The 22,080-nt window shown below is 40.5% G+C and overlaps 1 protein-coding gene across 27 annotated transcripts in view; it reads right to left on the bottom strand.

The window, feature by feature from the left end:
* PTK2 (protein tyrosine kinase 2) overlaps window positions 1–22,080 on the bottom strand; it is a 164,160-nt gene that overhangs the window by 89,020 nt on the left and 53,060 nt on the right. For all 27 annotated transcript variants that reach the window (XM_086466084.1, XM_086466085.1, XM_086466110.1 and 24 more), the window contains 2 exons: window positions 3,804–3,883; window positions 2,178–2,240 (listed from right to left, as the gene is read on the bottom strand). In XM_086466084.1, the coding sequence (XP_086322210.1) occupies window positions 2,178–2,240; window positions 3,804–3,883 (143 nt within the window). The remainder of the gene's footprint in view (window positions 1–2,177; window positions 2,241–3,803; window positions 3,884–22,080) is intronic.

Raw genomic sequence — 22,080 nt, 5'->3', positions numbered from 1 at the left:
AAGTTATAACAAAAAAATAATGTTAGATTAACATAATAGACTTTTAACATCCTTTTACAAAACTGTGGCTGCAGCTGTTCTTTCATATAGCTCCCACTTTTGTACTTGTAATTATCCCTGTTCTATGCTAACAGGCTTCACATTTATTATGAAAAAATTCTTCTTTCATTACACGAAGGCCCAACTATTAAAGGCTACTTAACAGTTTGATTCTATCTACTATTTCCCATCCAGATTTGGTCTTGTAGGAAAATCTGATCAAAGGCAAATATACATCAAATGGACATCTGACAAAGACAGGCAAGAAGCAATCACAGCAAATGCAAAAAATTGCCTTTTAAAAATTGCAGTCAGCTGGTTAAGTGCCTTATGATGTACGAAAACTAGTAAAAAAACCCCCAAACCAAACAAAAAGCCTCACTTAACCAACAGATATTCCTTGTGTAGATGAACCTTTACAAGGTCTTAAGCGGTAAGATTGAATGAGTACATTTGGGGGATCGCTGGCATTTTTTGCAGACCCTTATGAGCTCATAATTATCTATAGCCACTTTAAGGTGCTTTTATCCTTCAGTCTCTCCCAGATAAATCCCATACAATATGCACTTTGCTTCTCAAAAAAACCCCAACCAAACAAAAAACAATTAGAAATAATCTTGAAGTGCACAATTCTACATTTCCAGTTTTGCATGGCATTAAGCTGCTAGATTTTGTGTATCATAGTTTTGCTTCATTTTGTCTTTCACAACAGCAATTAAGTTATTTCCTACCAACCAGTTACTGCTTGGAAAACACATGCACTGAAAGAAGCAAGTCACTGTTAAACTGGAAGCAGCCCCACACTGAGCCCTCCAGGAACTCTCACCTGCTCCATTAATTAATACTTCATGTCATCTGTTGACCCTTGCTTCCTTTGTCTCATTGTTTCCAACTTAATTACTAATTTTTTGTAGCTTATGAGTTGCCAAATAACTGATGTAAAAAATACCTTCTCAAGTTCTTACTGGAACATACATAAACTGCAACCCCTGTAACTCATAGTACTTTCAAATCTTTTTTACGGCACCTTTTAGCCTTGTCTGTCTGCTCATCATGTCCATCTTCATTTGTCCTTTCTCATTTTGTTACGCATTTCCTTAACCAGGCTATTTCTAGTAGTGACTACTGACAGAAAACTAAAGTCTTTCAAAAAAAACCTCCCTAACTCAAACAAAAACAAAGCTTTAAAAAAATCTACACAGCTAGAGGAGCACTACATAAATAGCAGCATTATAAATAAGCAGGCAATTCATTAAAGTTATCTTTACCTATTAAAATTATACAGTTTCCTCAAAAATCCTTGTGAAGTTACTCATTGTGGTGAAAAAATTTCACCTCCAAATTCGCTGATTTCACATGTCTAGAAGTTAGCACACATGATTAATAAAACAAAAAACAGCTTCACTGCTATATCAGCCTTTCATCCCAATTTTATGTTAAACTATACAGCATTTTTTCATAAAGTCAATTAGTAGCGAGGAGCAGATCATTGGTGTACGTATGAAACTTGTTCCACTAAATTAATACAAATAAAACCAGTTTCCAATTCCTGAAGCTTCTAAAGTATTTTGGATTGTCTGGACTGAAGCCATCTACTGTACAACATGATTAAGTAACCAAAATACTTTCGGTATAAGGATGCTTCTTGGTCTCCTTCAAATTTGTGATACATAAATAATAAACTTGCTAATTGCAAGGCCACAATTCAGGAAACCCACATACTCATCAAACAGAAGAAAAAACAATACCACAAACGTTTTTAAGGAACTCAAACTCTACCACAGATGAGTCAGAACTGAAGAAAGCAACTATGTACAAAAAATCATTTAGAAACAAAGTCACCTTAGAACTAGACTTGATGAACTCAAACATTAGTGAAATTGCAAAAAAATCATTAAAAGCCTCTTGATCAAGTTTAAACAACTCCAACCCTGTTTCCCTGGACCAGAGTTAAAGGTGCTCTTTCTACTTCTATACCTTGATAGGTTTCATCATCCTTTTCTTATAGTAAAGCACTCGAAGATCTCAACAAGCTTCATGGAATAAAATATTACAACAGAAACCTTCTGTTATTGACCTGAATTTAACGTTCCTGATTAAGAAACAGTTCAAACCTCAAGCTAGAACACAATACTTACTCTAACACTTCATAGTTGGACTTCTTTTCTAATGCATTGCCTCTCATCTCTCCGTAGGATCTCCTGAAGTCAGGAAAAATATTTGAAAGCGACAATTATTGGATGATCCAGCCTAAAACTACAACATCAATGTAGTCAAATCTTTCAGAGACTTACCATTAGAAAACACTGGCAGAATGAATTATAAATATACGTACATCATTCTCCTACCTCTACGGATCAGATTTCTATTTTTACAAAATAATTCAATGTACGGAACATTACACAGGACTACAGCAGTAACGCATTTTTCAGAACCACTTTAAAACCAGCTTAACTACACTGCTATCAAAAAAAGTGATCTAACCTGCCCTTCAGCAGCTCCTTTCTACCTCCAGCACTATCTCCCTCCTTGTAACAGCACTCGTGTCTGTGCATGTAACAGGGAGAACCAGAGGAAGCAGGGAATGATGAAAACTAAACAGCTTCAATCCAGACGTGTTCACATTAAAAACAAATAAACTAATAAATAAATTAAGAATGAGTAGCTGTTGTTGGGAGAGGGCTGGGATCATAGTTTTCACTGAGAAAGTGGACCAATAATGCTTATGCTAAGATAGTCTTAGTAGTTGTCTGCTAGAAGTATCTCATGAAAATGCCCTGAAGAGCCACAGCATGAGAACCACAGAAAGCAGGACTTGGCTGACAAAATAATCATGGGTCATTACACTCATCACGTGCTTTCAAATAAGGCACCAACAATTTTGCCAGTGAGTCAGGAGTTTGCAGTTACACAAAGAATTTTTGTTTTCTGCGGGGCTACCAGCAAAACTTATAGCAAAGACATCAGGTTCTCCTGCCATACCTAGGAAATTTCACAAGGTTAAAATTTGTTTTATTTTGGACAGTACTGTTCAAAGGTCACTCCTATTCTCTGCTAAAAAGTTTCATTTCTCATTCATTTCTTATCACTTTTACTTCTTCTCTAGTCTCCCTGAGTATGACAACAGCATAACTAAAGGAAGTATTTCAGGCTGGAAATTCTCCACAAATTATCAAAAACAAAACCATGCATTTCAAAAAGCTGTGCTGGGAACTCTCTCAAAGATCTCTTAGTCCGATAAATTTATCTTTATTTTCCAGCTGTCTATACAGTTGACAAGAACACCAAAACCACTCAAATGAATCCTTAAGATTTAATCCTTTGAAAATAGCACATTAAAAATTGGGTAAATGCAGAGAGGAAAGGTAGCAGCATTTATCTTTAATTACATTCTTTAGCTGCAGGATTTATATGTGCACAACGACAAAACTATTTGCTAAGTAACACCACAGATGCATTTTTTTCCCCCTAAGTATACTTCACTGTTCTCTACAGGCCTTTGAATTATTCAGATGAATAATTCACCCAAAAGGCAGTATCAAGATGTAATTAATTAAAATTTTAAAATAAATGTTAATTTACATATCACTAGAAATTCGTTACAATACAGTCTACTCAGTTTTTCTTCAAACTACTCTGTAGCAAAAAAGTCTTATGTTTTATTCAACTATACTGGTCAGAAATCGATTAACTATAAGCAGTAGCAAAAGTAATGTATATATTCTGTGAGAAACGTTGAATATTAAATGAAACGATCAGCTTACCGGATTTCAAGGCAACCTAGTTTCAAAGCAATTTCCTGGTCCACTTGATCTGCTATTTCTAACATATAGTCATTTTTCACCTACAGCAAAAGAAGCAGGTACGCATCACAGAAAGATCAGTTCAGTGTCAACACAGACTAAAATACTGCCCAACAACTTTAGAATAAATATGTCTTCAGTTTAATTTTTTTGGAATGACTATTTACAGTGCACGAAGAGAAAAAAGAAGTTACGTTCATATTCTCCACAAAGGAATTGCACTTTTGTAAGATTCCCATTTCAACTGCAATGAACAATCTGATTTAAAAATCCCTTATCTACATCAATATCAACTATGTTGTATTAAATACAATCAAAAGCTTCACAGGAGGCTTAGCAGAATGTTGCACCTGCATTCCAGCTATGTGAACGTACGCTGTATTCTTGAACCATCTTGGTCAACAGGTTTTAATTTTGTAGGTGCATTTAGTCATGCATAGAATACAGACAAAATGTCTGTGCATTACTGTGAAAATAAAACCAGTAGTAAGTAACAAGAGTAGTATGTCAAAATCATACTAAATACTCACTCAAAACACCTTGAACTAGAAAGATGAAGAAACAAGAGTGAAACTAGATGGTTACCACTTATGGTAAGAAATAAAACAGGCCAAGGAGTTGCTCTGACCTGGAGTAGCCCAAATGATCAGCCCTCCTGAAAAGGATGGTTGGGCCAAACCAGCACGTTTGGACCACTGCTGGCACGCATCGTCCCCAAGCTCTGCTCGGGGACAGTCTAGAAGAGCAGTGAAGTGGCATGTGCAGAGGCTGCACCACAGAACACAAGGAGTGTTCAACAAGATGGACTACGGTGGGTCAAAGCTTCAACACCGTGTCCTGGACTTGTTTTATTTACTAACATTGATACAGGCAGAAAGACTGTTTTTTAGGTAATACTTTCACCACATTAGGGTAAGTAATTTATACAGTTACTAACAAAAAAACCCAGACAGACAAGAGAGAACAGAACTAGTGCTGAAACACTTAACTTTACAAATCCTGTCTTCTGTGCAACAGGATTTTTTTTACCAGTAACACATCTCTACAGAAGTACAGCTTTTCTTTAACGGCTCAAGTTATTCTCTATCTTATGAAATCATAAACCTGCTATTGAGATCCCGAAGCTGCAGAAAATCCTGAAATATCACAAAAATCCACATGACTGACTTGCGGATCAAAGAGGAGATTATACATTATGAAAGCAATACACTTCACAAAATGTTTTTTGAGTGATGATTAAGTTGTAAGAAAAACTATTTCATACTGTTACTGCTATGAAATTCAACATTTAAAAGATAAGGATGTACAGCAGCAGATTCAGCAGCTGGAGGTCCTCTCCAGTCAGCATCCTCCCAGTACCACATGAGCAGGCACCACAGCATTCTCTCACCACCACTGGGACAGCTGGATCCAGCTCCAGACTACAATGCAACAAATACCAAGACCTTCCTAGTTATGAAGTGCATGAACATTTTCATTGTTATTGAAAGATGCAAAAGCAGAAATATGACAAACTGTGCAAGAGTGAGAATATGAACTATTACAATAGCTGCAACATCAGGAGAAAGCTTCTCGCATTTGAACTCATACAGGTACTTAACACGACAAAAGCTTTTAACTCTTCCCAATTCAACTCCTACAAACACGAATGAGAGAGCCGAGAAGACATAATTGTCCTTCAGCATCATGTAGTTTGTGGGTTTGTACACTTACGGAAACAGTCCTTCTGCATTACCATAGCAGTAATGCACAAAATATGTAGAATTAATAATTGTCTTTTTATTCATTATGCTTACAATTAAAAAGTCCCAAACCTTCTGATGTGAAACAGCATTCTATTTGAGGTTTTTCTACTAATACTTACAAAGATTTATCTGATTAAAGGTTAAAACAAAAGCCCCCCCAAACCACAGACTCTATATATCTGGTAATTACAATGGCTGTAAGTGATATAAACTGAAAGATGCATCTTCCAGGAAGTCGAGATGTTTTGATTCTGTATTTTCATTCAAAACCACAAAGATCCCTAAGCGCAGAGTCCTGTGTGTTAGCCAAATAAAAAATCATTGCTTTAATCAAATATCCACTGGCTAGTTCACTTATCACAGAATGTTAGGGGTTGGAAGGGACCTCGAAAGATCATCTAGTCCAACCCCCCTGCCAGAGCAGGACCACCTAGTGCAGGTCACACAGGAACGCGTCAAGGCGGGTTTTGAATGTCTCCAGAGAAGGAAACTCCACAGCCTCTCTGGGCAGCCTGTTCCAGTGCTCTGTCACCCTCACAGGGAACAAGTTTTTCCTTATGTTAATGTGGAACCTCCTGTGCTCCACCTTGCACCTGTTGCCCCTTGTCCTGTCATTGGCCATCACCAAGAAGAGCCCGACTCCATCCTCCTGACACTCGTCCTTTACATATTTATAAACATTCATGAGGTCACCCCTCAGGCTCCTCTTCCCCAAGCTCAAGAGACCCAGCTCCCTCAGCCTTTCATCGTAAGGGAGATGTTCCACCCCCTTCATCCCCTTTGTGGCTCTGCGCTGGACTCCTTCCAGCAGTTCCCTGTCCTTCTTGAACTGAGGGGCCCAGAAATGGACACACTATTCCAGATGGGGTCTCACCAGGGCAGAGGAGAGGGGGAGGAGAACCTCTCTTGACCTACTGACCACACCCCTTCTAATACACCCCAGGATCAATTTTTTTTTTTAAACTGCACACTCAATTTTTCAAACCATTTGAACCGTTTTGCATCACCACGAAATTTCAGAGCTGTTACCCATCCATTCCTTGAGGTATTCAGACACCGAAAAGAACCGGCTGTAGCAAAGTATTTTTTCAATCCTGACATAAAATTTCCCCTTGCGGAAACCGCTAATTTGAGGCTACTAGTGTATCAGGATCAAATAGGTATTCATTTATCTTCACAGCTCGTTGCCTTGTAGATCCCAGTATGAAGTACTTAATTTGTTAAGCTAAACAGCTTGAGAACATCTTCAGTTTCATGCAAATATATTTTAAAACGCTGGTAGCCTCAAGTAACTACTATTCTGTAAATAAATAAGCAATATTACTCAAACATTTAAAGTTTGGGGGTTCTTTCCTTTTGCCCTCTGGCTTGTGAGTTTTACAAATTCCAGTCATGTTTTTTTCCCAGTTTGACTCTGCAACTACAGGCACCAGAACTTGACTAAGAAAAATTTTAAAACCCTCCCCATTCCAACAATCTGGAAGGAAAAAGTAAGTATTGTGAAAATTCTCAGCTTATTTGCAAGTCAAAAGTGAGACATTTTCAGCATAATGCTGCAAGCAGACAGTTGTCTACTTGAGTGCATAATTTTGTTAGTGTGACAAGCAGAAAAATGGGGGGGGGGGGGGGGGGTTTGCACATCCCAGTCCAGGAGAGATGGACAAACACTAACATTTCATAGAGGTGGAGTAAATGACATATATTCCTTGCACCTCAAATTTCAGCCAGCAGAGACTCTCCCTTACTGATTTGTGTGGGGGATTTGTGTGTGTGTGGGGGGTGTTGTTTCTCAAGTTCCTTGGTACAGTAACACGGAGTTTCAAGTCTTTCACTACATTATTGAGCCTGAAAGGTGGGATAAAAATGCCTTTATCCACCTAAGGAGTGAGAGGAAAACAGAGAAAAAACTCTCATTCAGTGTCCACATGTGACTAATAGCAATGTTGACAAAATCAGTCATGATATCCTCTCATCAAAACTAATAGCTGCACTTGATCATCATAAAGCACTGCATATACATTACATAGACTTATTTATTTTTGTGCTTCAACTTTGGAAGGTATAGAAAGAGATCATAAGCTTCAGGAAGCCTATGGCCATAAGCTTGTGATCTCATTGCATTGAGCAGTGTCCTGTTATGGATAGCAAAGGTAATAAATTGATAGAAGGAATTAAATTTATCTTCTTTTTTTCAGAAACTTGCCCACACACATTCTTCTTTAAATCTCAGTAAGGCTAAGGAAAAAAAAAAAAGCCAAAAAGCAGATTCAATTTCTACTTCCAGAATACTAATGAGAACTTCTCTTATCACCTTTAATTTTTCTTGACTATTCTCTTTGAGATGGCATTAGATCAATGCATGAACTAATGCTTGTGCAAAGATTAGATAAGAAGTTTGCAAGAGGTTCAGCAGGAGCTGTATAACCTAAGGAAAAAGCCTGAGCAAATATTAAATGGAAGAGACGTAAGAGGTAATTTAATGGTAATCAAGCGCACTGCCACAAGACAATTCAATAGTTTTCCTAGAAGTCTTTTGTGCTTGCTCAATTACTACTTTTATTATTGTTGTTTTTAATATAGTTAAATGAGAGAAATGAGAATATTTTTTGTTTAAGAGAAAAAAGGCCCTATCTTTAAGAGCATAAAGCCTATATACGTACAAAGACACAAAAATGAAACTCCAATAAATCTAAATAATTCTACCAGTTTTTTCTGTTTACTACAAATTCACAAGCAGTATGTTGAGAGGGAGGATAAATCTCGATCTGTGGGGTTTTGGAGATCCTGGTATCTGTGAGCTCACGTTACACCTGCAGAATTGCCCACCTTGCTGGTACATGCAGACCTCTACTTACAGCTTTGAAGGTCGGTTAACAGCACGCAATGCCTGGAGGAAGGCTAAAGAGTGCATCATGAAGATATACACACACTCTTTGAGGAGATCAAGTACCACTACTGTTGTTCTGCTCGACATTTTCATTGTTCAGAATGGGATCTCTCCAAAGGCTAAACCAGAAAAAACTGTAGGGTGCTATTTAATATACCTTAATTTTACCTAGTTTGTAAGAGAACACTAATTTATATAAACTTGTGTCACACTAACCTGTCACATGCCAACCTGGTTTGGAAAAAGCCACCCAAAAAGCAGCCAAACAAAAACCAGCAAAACAGCAGCCCGTACCAATTTCCACCACCCAACAAAGTCTCTAAAGTACTCCTGCTAAACCTGTGTGGCATTACTTCAGTGACACCACATACCAGAGCGTACATGCTCCATGTGAAGCCTGTAGTCATCTCAAATACTTCACGGTCACAATGTTTTAGCAATAAAAATGCATACAGATGAACAAGTCACACACTTAGATTTACACTAGGATTATGAATTCAAGTGCTATACTGCCAAAAGCCTATACACTTTTTACTTAATAACAATCAAAGCCCCAAAATATTACGTCTTAAGTCAATCACTTTGGTTTATGTTGCTTGCAGCACACTTGCTTCTATTTACCCATTCTGCATTCTAGCAGAATCTGTTTATCTGAACTCACAGAGAAAAATATATTGGAAAACAGTTTAAAGGAGGATAGAGACAAAAATAATTTCTTCCCGCAAAATGTGGTGTTGATTTCAAGCATCTTCTCCCTCAGATTTTTTTTTTTTTGTAAAAATGTTCTAACAAGCTTAAATCAGATTTACAGTCGAGAAGGTGTACGCTTTGGGGGGAAAGGATTAGTCTATTTAAGTTCCATTAAACGTGGTGTAATGGAAATGCAAACTACTGCGGGCTTCTAGGTGAGTACTACTGCAATGTCAGCATTAGAAGAACTAACTGTAGTTGCATTTGCTCATTCACAGCCTGGCAAATAGGAATTAAAGTGTGACCTACACTTCACACTAGGAGTTCACTTCTTGGTCACAGCAGCTACAAACAGTCTACTACAAGGAAGGGATGCAGTATGTGGAAAAGATGAACGCCAAGCATAAGTGCACCTCTCAGAGGTAGGAAAAAGAAGTCTTTTACATGTCCTGATAAAATAAGAAGTGAAACAAAACTATCACTCCCGCCAACATACACTACCTGTGTTCAATGAATACACGCTTAGAAAGGGCAATAGTACTTAAACCAGAGAATCACAGAATGGCAGGGGTTGGAAGGGACCTCAAAAGATTATCTAGTCCAACCCCCTGCCAGAGCAGGTTACACAGGACAGCGTCCAGGCAGGCTTTGAATGTCTCCAGGGATGGAGACTCCACAGCCTCCTTGGGCAGCCTATTCCAGTGCTCTGTCACCCTCAAAGTAAAGAAGTTCCTCCACATGTTTAGAGGGAGCCTCCTATGGTCAAGTTTGTGCCCATTACCTCTTGTCCTGATACTGGGCACCACTGAAAAAAGACTGGCCCCATCCCCCTGACACCCACCCTTGAAGTATTTATAAGCAATGATAAGATCCCCCCTCAGTCTTCTCTAGGTTAAAAAGCCCCAAGTCCCTCAGCCTGTTTTAGGAAGAGAGACGCTCCAGTCCCCTCATCATCTTTGTAGCCCTTTGCTGTACCCTCTCCAGTAGTTCCCTGTCTCTCTTGAACTGGGGGTGTGCCCAGAACTGGACACAGCACTCCAGATGAGGCCTCACCAGGGCAGAGAAGAGAGGGAGGAGAACCTCCCTCGACCTGCTGGCCATGCTCTTCTTGATACACCCCAGGATGCCATTTGCCTTCTTGGCCACAAGGGCACATGGCTGGCTCATGGTTAACCTGTTGTCCACTCGCTGAGAGACCAGCTCCAGTGGCAGGTAAGCCCACACTGGGGAAGGAATTTGTGGCAAAAAAGGTTGGTAAAAAGGTCTTTTTGGGGCCTTCTGAGGCTGGGAAAAGCAGCAGCAGCTTGTGGGCAGGCTGCTGGGGCAGCATGGGTGACAGTAGCACCACCAGCGGCAGCTCCGAACGAGGTGGGACTGCGCCAACGGTCACTGGCCCAGGTCATCCCCATCCCCCCCATTAAAGCAGCCCCCCATGGAGCATTGAGTAAACAGGCAACAAGTGGGCATCACCCAGGAGTGCCGTGGCAAGAGCTCACTCCCTGGGTGAGCAAACAGAGCGCTGCAGTTGGCACGGGAGGGCGCTGAAAGCCTGCCTGCTTGGCCAGGAAGCGATGGTAACCACTCAGCAGAAGACCATGGCTTCCCTGAGCCTTGCACTCATCAGCTCTGATGAAGCTTCCCAGACAGAGCTCTCATGGGAACACTGTCCCACGGCAGCAGTGAGCACGCCTGTGGGAGGTGTGTCCAGGTGGAGAAGCTCCTCCGCTTAGTGATGGAGCTCAGGGAGGAGGTAAGAAGGTTGAGGGCCATCAGGGAATGCGAGAGAGAGAGAGAGAGAGATATGCTTGGAGTCGTACCCTGACTCCCACAATAGAAATCCAGCAGGCAGACAGAACCCCTGCTACAGAGAACTCACTGTCCTCTCTCTGTCCGACTGAATGTGGGGATTTGGTGGATATGGGGCAAAACGGCAAAAAGTTCCTGCCTGGCACTGGAGGTACATCTGCCCAATGACCACCCCACCCTCCCAGGTGCCCTCGCATAACAGGTATGACGTTCTGCAAGAGGAACCAAATAACAACAAAGAGGACAGCTCACCTAGCTTGGAGATGTCACTGAGGCTAAGATGGAGCACGTCTTGTGTTGAAATATCTGATAAAAAGACAGACAGACAGGTCCTTGATGTAGGGAACTCGATTCTGAAGGGAGGGGAAGGCCCAATATGCAGGCGAGACCACCTGCTACATAGGGAAGTCTGCTGCCTACCTGGGCCCAGGCTAAGGATGTAAAGATGAAGCTTCCTTCCTTAGTAGGGCCCTCAGATTACTATTCCCTTTTGATATTTCAGGTATGCAGCGATGAAGTTGTGAGAGGAAGTCCAAGTGCAATGAAGAAAGATTTCAGGGCCCTAGGACAACTGATCAAGGGATCAGGAGCACAAGTTGTGTCCTCCTCTGTGCCTCCAGTTGCAGGGAACGGTGTGGTGGTAAACAGGAAGAACCAGCAGATGAATGTCTGGCTCTGAGCCTGGTGCCATCAGCAGAACTTCAGGTTCTTTGATCTACAAGACACAAGGCCTGCTATCAACAGATGGGAGAAATTTAACATAGAGGGAAGAGGATTCTGGGACAAAAATTAGCAGGGCTCATTGGGAGAGCTTTAAACTAGAATCAAAGCGGGATGGGGATGTATCTGGGCCTGCCAGAGAGATGCTTGCAAGTAGTAGGTCAATAATTGTGGGTCAGCGTGCTAGTGTTTTTGAGAACCAAAAGGTCTACCATCCATTGAGGGTGACGTCTACGTGCTCAACTCCCTTCCCGCAATGCTTATACACCAATGCACGCAGCATGGGGAATAAATGGCAAGAACTGGAGATCTGTGTGCAGTCGCAGGGCCATGATCTCATTGTGAATACTGAGACATGGTGGGACAGCTCACATGACTGGAATGCTATCATGGATGGCTACGTTCATTTCAGGAAAGACAGGCCAGCAAGGCGTGGTGGTGGAGTTGCTCTTTCTTTATGTGAGACAGCAACTGGAATCTCCCTGGGAGCAAGTGGAGAGCTTGGGGGTAAAGATTAAGGGGTAGGCTAATATGAGAGACACTGTTGTGGCTGCTTATTACAGGCCACCTGATCAGGATGGGGAAGGTGATGAGGCCTTTTACAGACAGCTGAAAAGAGCCTCACAATCACAGGCCTTGGTTCTCATGGGGGACTTCAGTCACCCTGATGTATGCTGGGAAGGCCACACAGCCCAGCACACCCAGTCCAGGAGGTTCCTCCAGTGTACTGATGCTAACTTTTTGACTCGGGTAGTGAAGAAGCCAACAAGGAGAGGTGTACTACTGGACCTAGTACTGACAAACAAAGAGGGACTGGTGGAGGACATTAAAGTTGGGGGCAGCCTTAGCTGTAATCATCATGAGAAGGTAAAGAATTCAGGATCATGGGTACTAGGCACAAAACAACAAGTAGGACTGCAGCCTTGGACTTCAGGAGGGCTAACTTTGACCTCTTCACAAAACTGCTTGGAGAAATCCCATGGGCCAGGGCTCTGGAAGGTACGGGGGCTCAAGAAAGCTGGTTGATATTCAAGTACCACTTCCTCCAAGCTCAGGATCGGCGCATGCCTAAGAGCAAGAAATCAGGCAAGGGAAGCAGGAGACTTGCTTGGTTGAGCAGGGAGCTTCTGAAAAAGCTCCATTGGAAGAAGGAAGTTTAGAGTACGTGGAAGAAGGGACTGACCATTTGGGAAGATTACAAGAATGCTGTCAGAGTATGCAGAGATGAAATGAGGAAAGACAAGGCCTCCTTGGAGTTAAACCTGGCAAGGGACATCAAGGTCAACAGGAAGAGTTTCTTCAGGTATATTGGAGGCAAAAGGAAAACTAGAGGAAAATATGGGCCCGCTGTTGGATGAGGCAGGTGTCATGGTGACGGAGGATGCAGAGAAGGAGGAGTTACTGAATGCCTTCTTTGCTTCAGTCCTTACTGCTCAGACCAGCCCTCACGAGACCCAGGCTTTGGAGGTAACAGGGGAAGTCTGGAGGAAGAAAGACCTTCCCTTGGTTGAGGAAGATGAATTAGTGATCAATGAAACTGGATAGCCACAAGTCCATGGGTCCTGATGGGAGGCACCTGCGAGCGCTGAGGGAGCTGGCAGAAGTCATTGCTAAGCCACTCTCCATCATCTTTCACAGGTCCTGGAGAACAGGCGAGGTGTCTGAGGACTAGAGGAGAGCCAATGTCACTCCAGCCTTCAAAAAGGGCAAGAAGGACAACCCAGGAAACTACAGGCCAGGCAGCCTCACCTCCATCCCTGGAAAGATGTTGCAGCAGCTCCTTCTGGGGGTCTTCTCAAAACATGTGCAGGAAAAGAAGGTTATCAGAAGTAGTCAACATGGATTCACCAAGGGCCAGTCATGGCTGACTAATCTGACAGCCTTCCACAAGGGCGTGACTGGATGGGTAGATGAAGGGAGAGCAGTGGATGTTGTCTACCTTGACTTCAGCAAGGCTTTTAACACCGTCTCCCACAGCATCCTCACAGGCAAGCTTAGGAAGCGTGGGTTAGATGAATGGACAGTGGGGTGGATTGGAAATGGGCTGAAGGACAGAGCTCAGAGGGTTGTGGTCAGTGGCACAGAGTCTAGTTGCAGGCCCACAACAAGTGGTGTTCCCCAGGGTCAGTAATGGGTCTAGTCCTGTTCAATATATTTCTCAGTGGCCTGGATGAAGGGACAGAGTGCACCGTCAGCAAGTCTGATGATGACACAAAACTGGGAGGAGTGGCTGACACGCCAGAAGGCTGTACTACCATCCAGCGAGACCTGGATAGGCTAGAGAGCTGGGCAGAGAGGAACCTTATGAAGTTCAACAAGGGAAAGTGTAGGGTCCTGCACCTGGGGAGGAATAACCGCACGCACCAGTACAGGCTGGGGGTCAACCTGCTGGAGAGCAGCTGTGCGGAAACAGAAATTTAGAATTCCAATATAACCCTATACCATAACATATTTCCTGACATATTAATGTGCTGATATTCAGTGAGAATTCACTGTGTTTGTTTACCTTCTGTTCTCACCAGTATTTTAAAATATTTTATTTTACATGGGTTAGCTGCAACAAAAGTCTCTCTTATGTCTCTAGTCTTTTGAGGAAGACAGGCACATAAACAAAAGCCCAGTTTCATTTCTGATGTCAGACTTAAAATATTTGTTCTTTTACTTGAATGGGCAAATTATTGATGGTGTAACTTCTAACTTCTCAAAATTTACTAGGAAATAATAGGTACATTCCTAGCTATATAAATGGCTAGCAAATTCCTACTAGTATAATTTAAAATAAAAATTGGAGACAGAGGAAAGCCCATGTTTGTGAAGACGGAGAAATTAGAGAATAGCTCTATGCTAGCACACATGATTTAAGAAGAAATCTATCACAGGCCTCGTATTTTATGTACCAGCTGCTACTTTCAAAAGCCATCTGCTTCATTTTTCTGCACACGATTTTTTTATGCAGCTGCGCTATTTCAGAAAAACGTTCACTCAGGCTGACAAGCCATCTTGCCAGTGCAGCTCATAAAAACACCATGCTGGATTTAAATTTCTTTATTAAGAACAAGAGTAATATCATTCTGAGCTTAGTACTGAATGCTTTCCAGGAGTTTAAGGATTTAAAAAAACTTACTTGCTTTGTCTTAAAAATATATTTTAGGTTTAAATTTGTTTATATCCTTAGAAATTATTAAATAAAATCATCAAACTTTCTGTTGAGTTTTCTTTTTAAGCATCACTACTGTGGAAATTCTTTAGCAACAGTACTATCAAATGGTGTCTCAAAAAGGATGAATACCAATAATCCGTCACTATACTGGCTTTTGCAGCTCATTTAATGTTACCAAGAAATTTCCCAGAGGATACTCTCCAATTTTTCAGGAGGACATATAAAAATAAGCAATCTATTTCACTTGCTTTACTTTTGATGTCTATGACCTACTTACACAACTTAGTCCTTTTTTATTTATTTTGTTCAAATTGGCATTACTTTGAAAGCTGCACTTAAACAGCACTTCAGTGATTAAGTACCCCCTAAAGAGTTAAGTGCATAACCAAAAAAAAAAAATCACCACCACAACTTATAAGATACTTAAGATAAGCAAACAAAGAAACAAAATGTCTTCTGTACTACATTTAGTCATTAGCATAAGAATCTAATAGCTTAATGAAGCACAGAAAACAAAGATGCACATTACATCATTTTATCCTTATCCATTTTTTCTATCCAGGTATTTTTAGCTGGTGTTTTACGTATTCAGAAATTATGTACTTGTGCTTAGTGGCATTGTATTAACAAATACAGCCTTCCTGTACCTGCAACAATTATTTATTTATTCTCCTTTTTAACAGCTCAGCTGTATTTAGCACCTGCTTTTAAACATTCAGGTTTCTAATACCTGAAGGTATTTTAGCGTTTGGTGTTTGTAATAGCTCACTCTCAGCCACCACAGAAACTGCTCACCAGGATCTTTGTTTCACAGTGACACTTCTGGTGACATCGGTCCTACAGAAGTCACATGAAATTTTTCCTGTAATTTACCAGCTTCTGCAACATGAAAGCCCAGAATATCTCAATATATCCATCGGGAAAGCTGATCTTCAGCACCTACTTTTGTGACCAAGACAACAGTTGAAGCATACACAACATTCATTTTCCCCACAATTTCACATGCAAAAGGAACAATGTTACTCTGTGTTCAGAGTACTCCTGTTCAGACTGTACTTTGTTCTGCACTTGCAGCACATACCACACACAAGTCCACCACAATCCACGACTCAGTTCTTCCGTGGTACCCTATCAGACAGAATTATCTCAAATATTCTGTGGTTTCTGCTGTAATATTTCTTGTAGCGTTAAAGGCACCACAGAGATGCTGTAGTGTGCCCTGGGACAGACACCTCATTAGACGAATGCGGAACCCAATGCAATTGCTTATATCTGTAATCACCAAACTACAAGAGATGGCTCCTCCATCTCTTCACAGCAAAGCCCACCCTCATTTACCAACAGCAAGTTCCTGTAGGACACAGTTTTCTTCACTACAGAATCAAAATAATCAGTTTGAAAGAACAGGGTCCTAACCCACACTACGGCAGCTTCAGGAATCTTACACAAAATTAACCCTCAAAGATTTGTGCCTCATCAGCTTTGAATGAAGTACCATATGCACAAAAGCCCAGAGCATGATTTTAATGTCATCAGTTCTTTTTGGAGACACCTTAATGATCGTAATGGTAGTTTTTAAAATAGGCACAGAATGGAAACACATATGTGTTTCCACCCCTATTTACCCATCTAATAATATTAGACTTATTACAGAAGATAAGTCTACATTAGGGAAAATTAAGGCTTTGGCATCTTTAATGGAGTTAAAAGCACAGATTCAGTATCAGGATCACATTCATTTGCCATCTGCCCTCAGCTGCTCCTCCTCTTCATCTTCCAAGGTCACAGTCTCTACATTATCTAGAGGTGATCTTTGACATCTCTAACTAATTTTGGAAGCTCCTCTGTTAATAATAAGGGCATTAGAGATGGGGTGGAGGGGAAATCAACTTCTGATGAGGCATTGTTAGGGACAGAATGATCCCTTCTGTCCAAGCGGGCTGATCTCCAGATGTCACTGCAATATACACTGCTGCCTCTCAGATCTTCAATAAAGTAGGACTATACTCTTGGGAGCCATATAATACTCAACCTACTAAGCATGCCTTGCTAACAACTACTTTTATACTTCTCTCTGACACAGACTTTTGCTTTTCCAGAACAAATGATTCCAAGCACCAACGTGAGTCAACTTTTTTTTTTTTTTTCCCAATGTATGTTATATACAAACTAATACACTAATCAGAATAGCATTTTGTTCCAGATTACTAACAAAGACATATCCATGCATCAGTACATGGAAACCTGTCCTGAGCATTTTAAATTTATCATCCTGAATTAAGAGTAATTCACACATGACTGCAAGGAAGTGCAGAAGCACTCTTTTCACCACTCCGTTGACAGGTGGAAATTTGAAATCATTTTTCTTTGGACTGAGCTTGGCTGGCCGTTTAAGAGGTAGTTAGGAGTACGAGTGTATTTTACATTCCTATCACACCACACTGCTGACAGAAAGCAGACATTTGACACAGAACATTCGGAAGACACCGAAGTACCAACCCAACGATACAAAGAGCAAGTTCGGCAACGAGAATGTCAGCAAAATTTTAAAGGTGTAAATCAACTTTTATAAATAAAAAATTAGTGCTTTATGAGGTATTGTGAATTTCAGCAATTTCAAGAAACCGACATCTGTAAAGGGTATCCCACCTATAATTACTTTTGCAAGTTGTAAGGAGCACACAGGTGATGTTCTGTTTGATTTATATTTTTATCATTTACAAAATTATTTTTTAAAAGGATCTTTTCAAGCAGCTGCAATTCTCCGATTTATTATCACCTCTCTGTAGGGCACGGTTTATGTGCCAACAATTAACTCTTCCTGAAAGATCATTTTTTGTTTTATTTTTTTTTGTTTTAAACAGGCTGCCAATGTCAGGAACAATGCCAGCTTCCCTCCCTACGTCCTTGATTTTCTTCAAAGCTTTTCCTGTCAAAGTCACTTGCTTTAGGTCTCCTATTTTTATTAGGGTGTAAGAGATGTTGTTATTTAATTAGGTTCAAGAGTCTAATTCCCAGCCTGCACTTCAAATTATATCTCACCCACCTAAGCCTTATAAAACTTTAATCATTAAGTTATTTCAGTAATTGCCTGGACTTAAAATTTTCTACATGTTGGGGGACGGTGTTACAAAAATAATTTAATTTGCACGATGCACTCATCTGCCACAATATAAAAGAATTTTCATTTAAGGAAACATATTTTAAGTGTTAACGTTATCTTTACAGACATTACATAGAGTAAAAAAGTGCCAATTTTCCACTAGAAACTTGGCCTCCTCTTTCTTTAGAGAATTATTTATTTTTTTAGAAGAAAACAAAAAAAATCTTTTTTTCTCTTTGTTTTTAGAAAGTGTTCTTATGAAAATGAACCTGCACCATACTTGTCTGGTGAAACACAGAATCCCTGTGGCACAGAATTCAGCCTAGTTTTTGCAGAACATCATCTATCTGCCCTAACTTTGAGATCATCTTCTCTCTTGCAATTCCTTCTCCTGTGTATTACACACACTTTGGTTTATTTTAAAAAGCAAACCCAAAACATCATCCAGTCCTACGGTCTCCTTTATTGGACATACATACACCTCTGGGGCAGCTCCACACTGCAGGCTAAACGAGGCAGCACAGAGAAAAATTCTACGCTGATAGAAACAACCTTTTCTTGCTCTTCGGGATCTAAGAAACCCCCCAAAAGTTACTTTCAAAGTCTTCTGTTTGAAGCACAAGGACAGCAACAATGGAACAGCTGATGCCTAAGAGCCAGTTTCCCCCCAACTCTCATACAGATGCTTGCTCCCTTTTCATCGGGGGATAAACCATCTCCAATTACTGGAGGCTAACATATTATTCAAGGATAAATGTGTGCAGGCTCTTGTCCCACAATAAAAGGAAGGCAATTCAAGTAGCTTACGTCTGATTCTCATTATGTGAATGTTTTTAAAAGCTGTATTCTATCTTGATGTGAGATATGGCTTTCCTTCCTCACTTGGCTATTAAGGGAAGAGAGAAGCCTGTCCCCTTTATTTCCACCTCCCAACAGCCATGCCTCCAGAACAGAGGGAAAGGAGGACACTTGCAATGAATTTCACCAACACTTATTTAAAACAACTAGAAACACTCCTAAAAAGTACAAGAAAAATGTGAAGCTTAATTTTCATTACCGAAAAAACTCCCATTTTTAATTCTTCTTTCGTACTTTTATGCTTGTTTCCTCTAAAGTTTTCTTGAGAAAATGGTAAATATTGATACAAAGAAAATATCTTTATTCTTTTGAGATTTACAAAATAGTCAACTGAACAAAAAAGGAGGTTACTTGTTGATAAAAATTAACTTACAGTATTTTTACTCCACAATCCTATGTGCTTCACGTTTAAGGGTTCAGGCGTGGGGTTAGAGATCACTTGGGATCAGGTTTAGGTATACAACACAAAGGGACACAACTGAAGGCTGACACATAAAACCTATGCAGCAAGCAACTGCCAGCTGTGCAGACAACCATAAATCTGGCATCTCCTGATTTTTTTTTTTTTTAGTACTTTAACCTCACAACAGTACTGGGTGGGATCCAACTTGCCTAATTTGGCTTAAACTGTAAGCAGTTGGGCCCAAGGGAGTAACGCAGTCAATGTAGTATCACCACCTAAATGCTCCACTTAGTAGGAAAAAAAGGTACCTCCAAAGACCTGCCAGCCACTACCTTTGGCACCTTCCAAACAGATCAGTTTAAAAAAGAAAAAGACAGACAGACAGATGGCGCTATTCTAGCATTACTCTGTTGATCAGAGCTCTCAACTGGGATGTAAAACGACACATCTTGAACATACAACTCCAGTCAAGAGGAATGGCCTAAGCATCAGCCTCTACCCCACCCCAAGTTCCAAAGCTCAAGCATAGCCTGAAACGCAGATGCTTCGACGAACAGCACGGTACCAATATTAGTACGACTAATTCTGACATGACAAGCAAGTTCCATGGTTCCCTGCCTCATACACACTAATTTTAATCCTTTCCTGTACAGATTGCAAGCCAGGGGCACCCTTATGGAAAGTCTCATTAAGTGCCCTGCTTTTATACTTCCAATTAGAACTGCTTACGCCCACTGCAGATGGCAGAATGACCGCCACCGACTGCAGACTGCTGTACGTCAAGCCACAAACACTTCTGGTCATAGGTCCTTGATTTCTCCAAGATGCTTGAAAATAAAGACTATCCAAAACAGAGAGAGGTCACAGCATCTTCAAAATAGTCAAAATTAAGGAAAACAAACAAGAAGATTGTACAGCTTAAGTCCAAGCAGAGAAGACTCAAATGCCTGCACCAATTTATACAGGGCCAGGCGCTCACTGAAGTGAACGGGAGCAGTCATGCCTGTCAACTTACAAACGTGTGCCAGTTTTCAGTTTAACAGCCTGATAATTGTGGTTCGGATTAACTACGAATAAACTGTGCCTGTTAACAGTGATTAAGGTAACGTTTTGTTATCTTTAGAAATGTTCTGCACTTTTCTGGAAGATGAAGATCACTTGAGGATTCAAACTTTCGGCTTCCTTTTCAACAATACCGCTCTGCAACTCAAACTGAAGAAAATAATTATGCTTTCTAAAATCCATGGACAATTCATGGGTGACAGAGGTCACCACATTTCTTTTCCTTCTCCACGAACTTTTTAATTTGACATTGTACATTTTTAATAAGTCAGACAACATGTGTTTAGATGTTATCTAGTTACTAATACATTCCCGGCCTCATCTTGTAAAGAAAGATTTAGTCACAGGCAGCATCTGGCCCTCCATCTTTTTTCTCATCCATAGCACACGAGACAGCAATGTATCTGACTTTTACACCTACAAAAGCCAATTTGATTACAGAGGTGTTATTCTCCTGGATTTTAAAAAATTCTGTAACTGAGTCCTATGTTCATTATCTCTTAACAGTTATTTCTGTGCAGAAAGATCAAGATATCTACATATGTGTGTATGATTTATGCAGATTCTGCTGTTCTTGCCTATATATAACACGATGTGCCTGACAGAGATGTGGTTAGCAAGAGAGAATGTTAAAATGTTACGGGAACAATGACGACAGAGGAACAGAATGAGAAAACTCGTCTTTCCGTGTTTTTCCACAACCCCCTCTGCTGTAGGTTTTATGATGCAGTGTCACTGCTCACATTCTTCTCCTGCCTTCTTTTCCTAAGTCGGCAAGGTTGCCTTAACACTTCTACCAGATAAAAGTAATTGTTTTATTTTATTCAAGAGGCCAAGTGAGACTTAATGGAGCAAAATCATGGACAGAGAATGACAGCTCTGGAAAGCTGTGCACCTGATTTCCATGAAAATGGAGACCCAAGTACCTTGCAGCACCCCAGAACAAAGAACAGTGACTTTGAAGAACTGGACTTAGTGAAATACCTCACGAAAAGGTGTAGCAGAAAGGGGAAGAGGAAAAAAAATGGTACAGTGTGCAGAGCAAGGAGACAAGAACCTCTGATTTTTATTTTATAACAGAACTAGGATTCAGGGCATCGTCAGTTACATGCAGCTGTCATCTTTGCATATCAGTTCCTGATGACCTCCATAAACCTTGCTATTCTGAGCCTTTTGTATCTATTTCTAAAGATTTCCCCAAATTTAGTAAAAAAGTGTTTCTCAGAAAATGCTAAAAAAAATTCCTCTGGCATTTTAAATTCCTTGCTTGAAAGAAAGAGTTCTCTGAAGCACAAGTAAGAGGACGCTGCAGGCTTCCCAGCTACTGAATAGGTAAAATGATGGAGTTCAGGAAATTATTTTGGAGCTCATCACCCTCTAATATTGCATCATGGCAAACACAAATCTCCTCTATTTAAAGCCAGTACGAAGAAAATCACTTGTTGCTAACGTAAAAAGGAACATGGTTTTGTTGTTTCTACAAGAACGTCTGCCAGTACTAAGAAGTCCCCAGATTCCAGACATTTTTAGGCTGAAAAAAGCGTATCACACAGATCAGGTAAACTAGAATGCTAAGTCCAGATAAGCACTGTACTAGAACTGTCTTCTCAGAAGGCAACTCTATCATGTATCAATAAAAAAAAATTAAAAGTTATTTACCTAAGGCAGGAATATGTGTGTGAAGGATAGAAGACACTTAAAGAAATGAGTATGAGCATGTTAATTCTGTATTTTGCTTTAAATGAAATATTGGACCAAGGGAAGGATTACGGTTTCCTCTTTTTAGAAACTTAAAAAGAAAATT

Source organism: Leptosomus discolor, chromosome 5 (assembly GCF_034619465.1).
Source record: "Leptosomus discolor isolate bLepDis1 chromosome 5, bLepDis1.hap2, whole genome shotgun sequence".
NCBI classification, from domain to species: Eukaryota; Metazoa; Chordata; class Aves; order Leptosomiformes; family Leptosomidae; genus Leptosomus; species Leptosomus discolor.
This window is presented reverse-complemented; position numbering and strand designations above follow the sequence as displayed.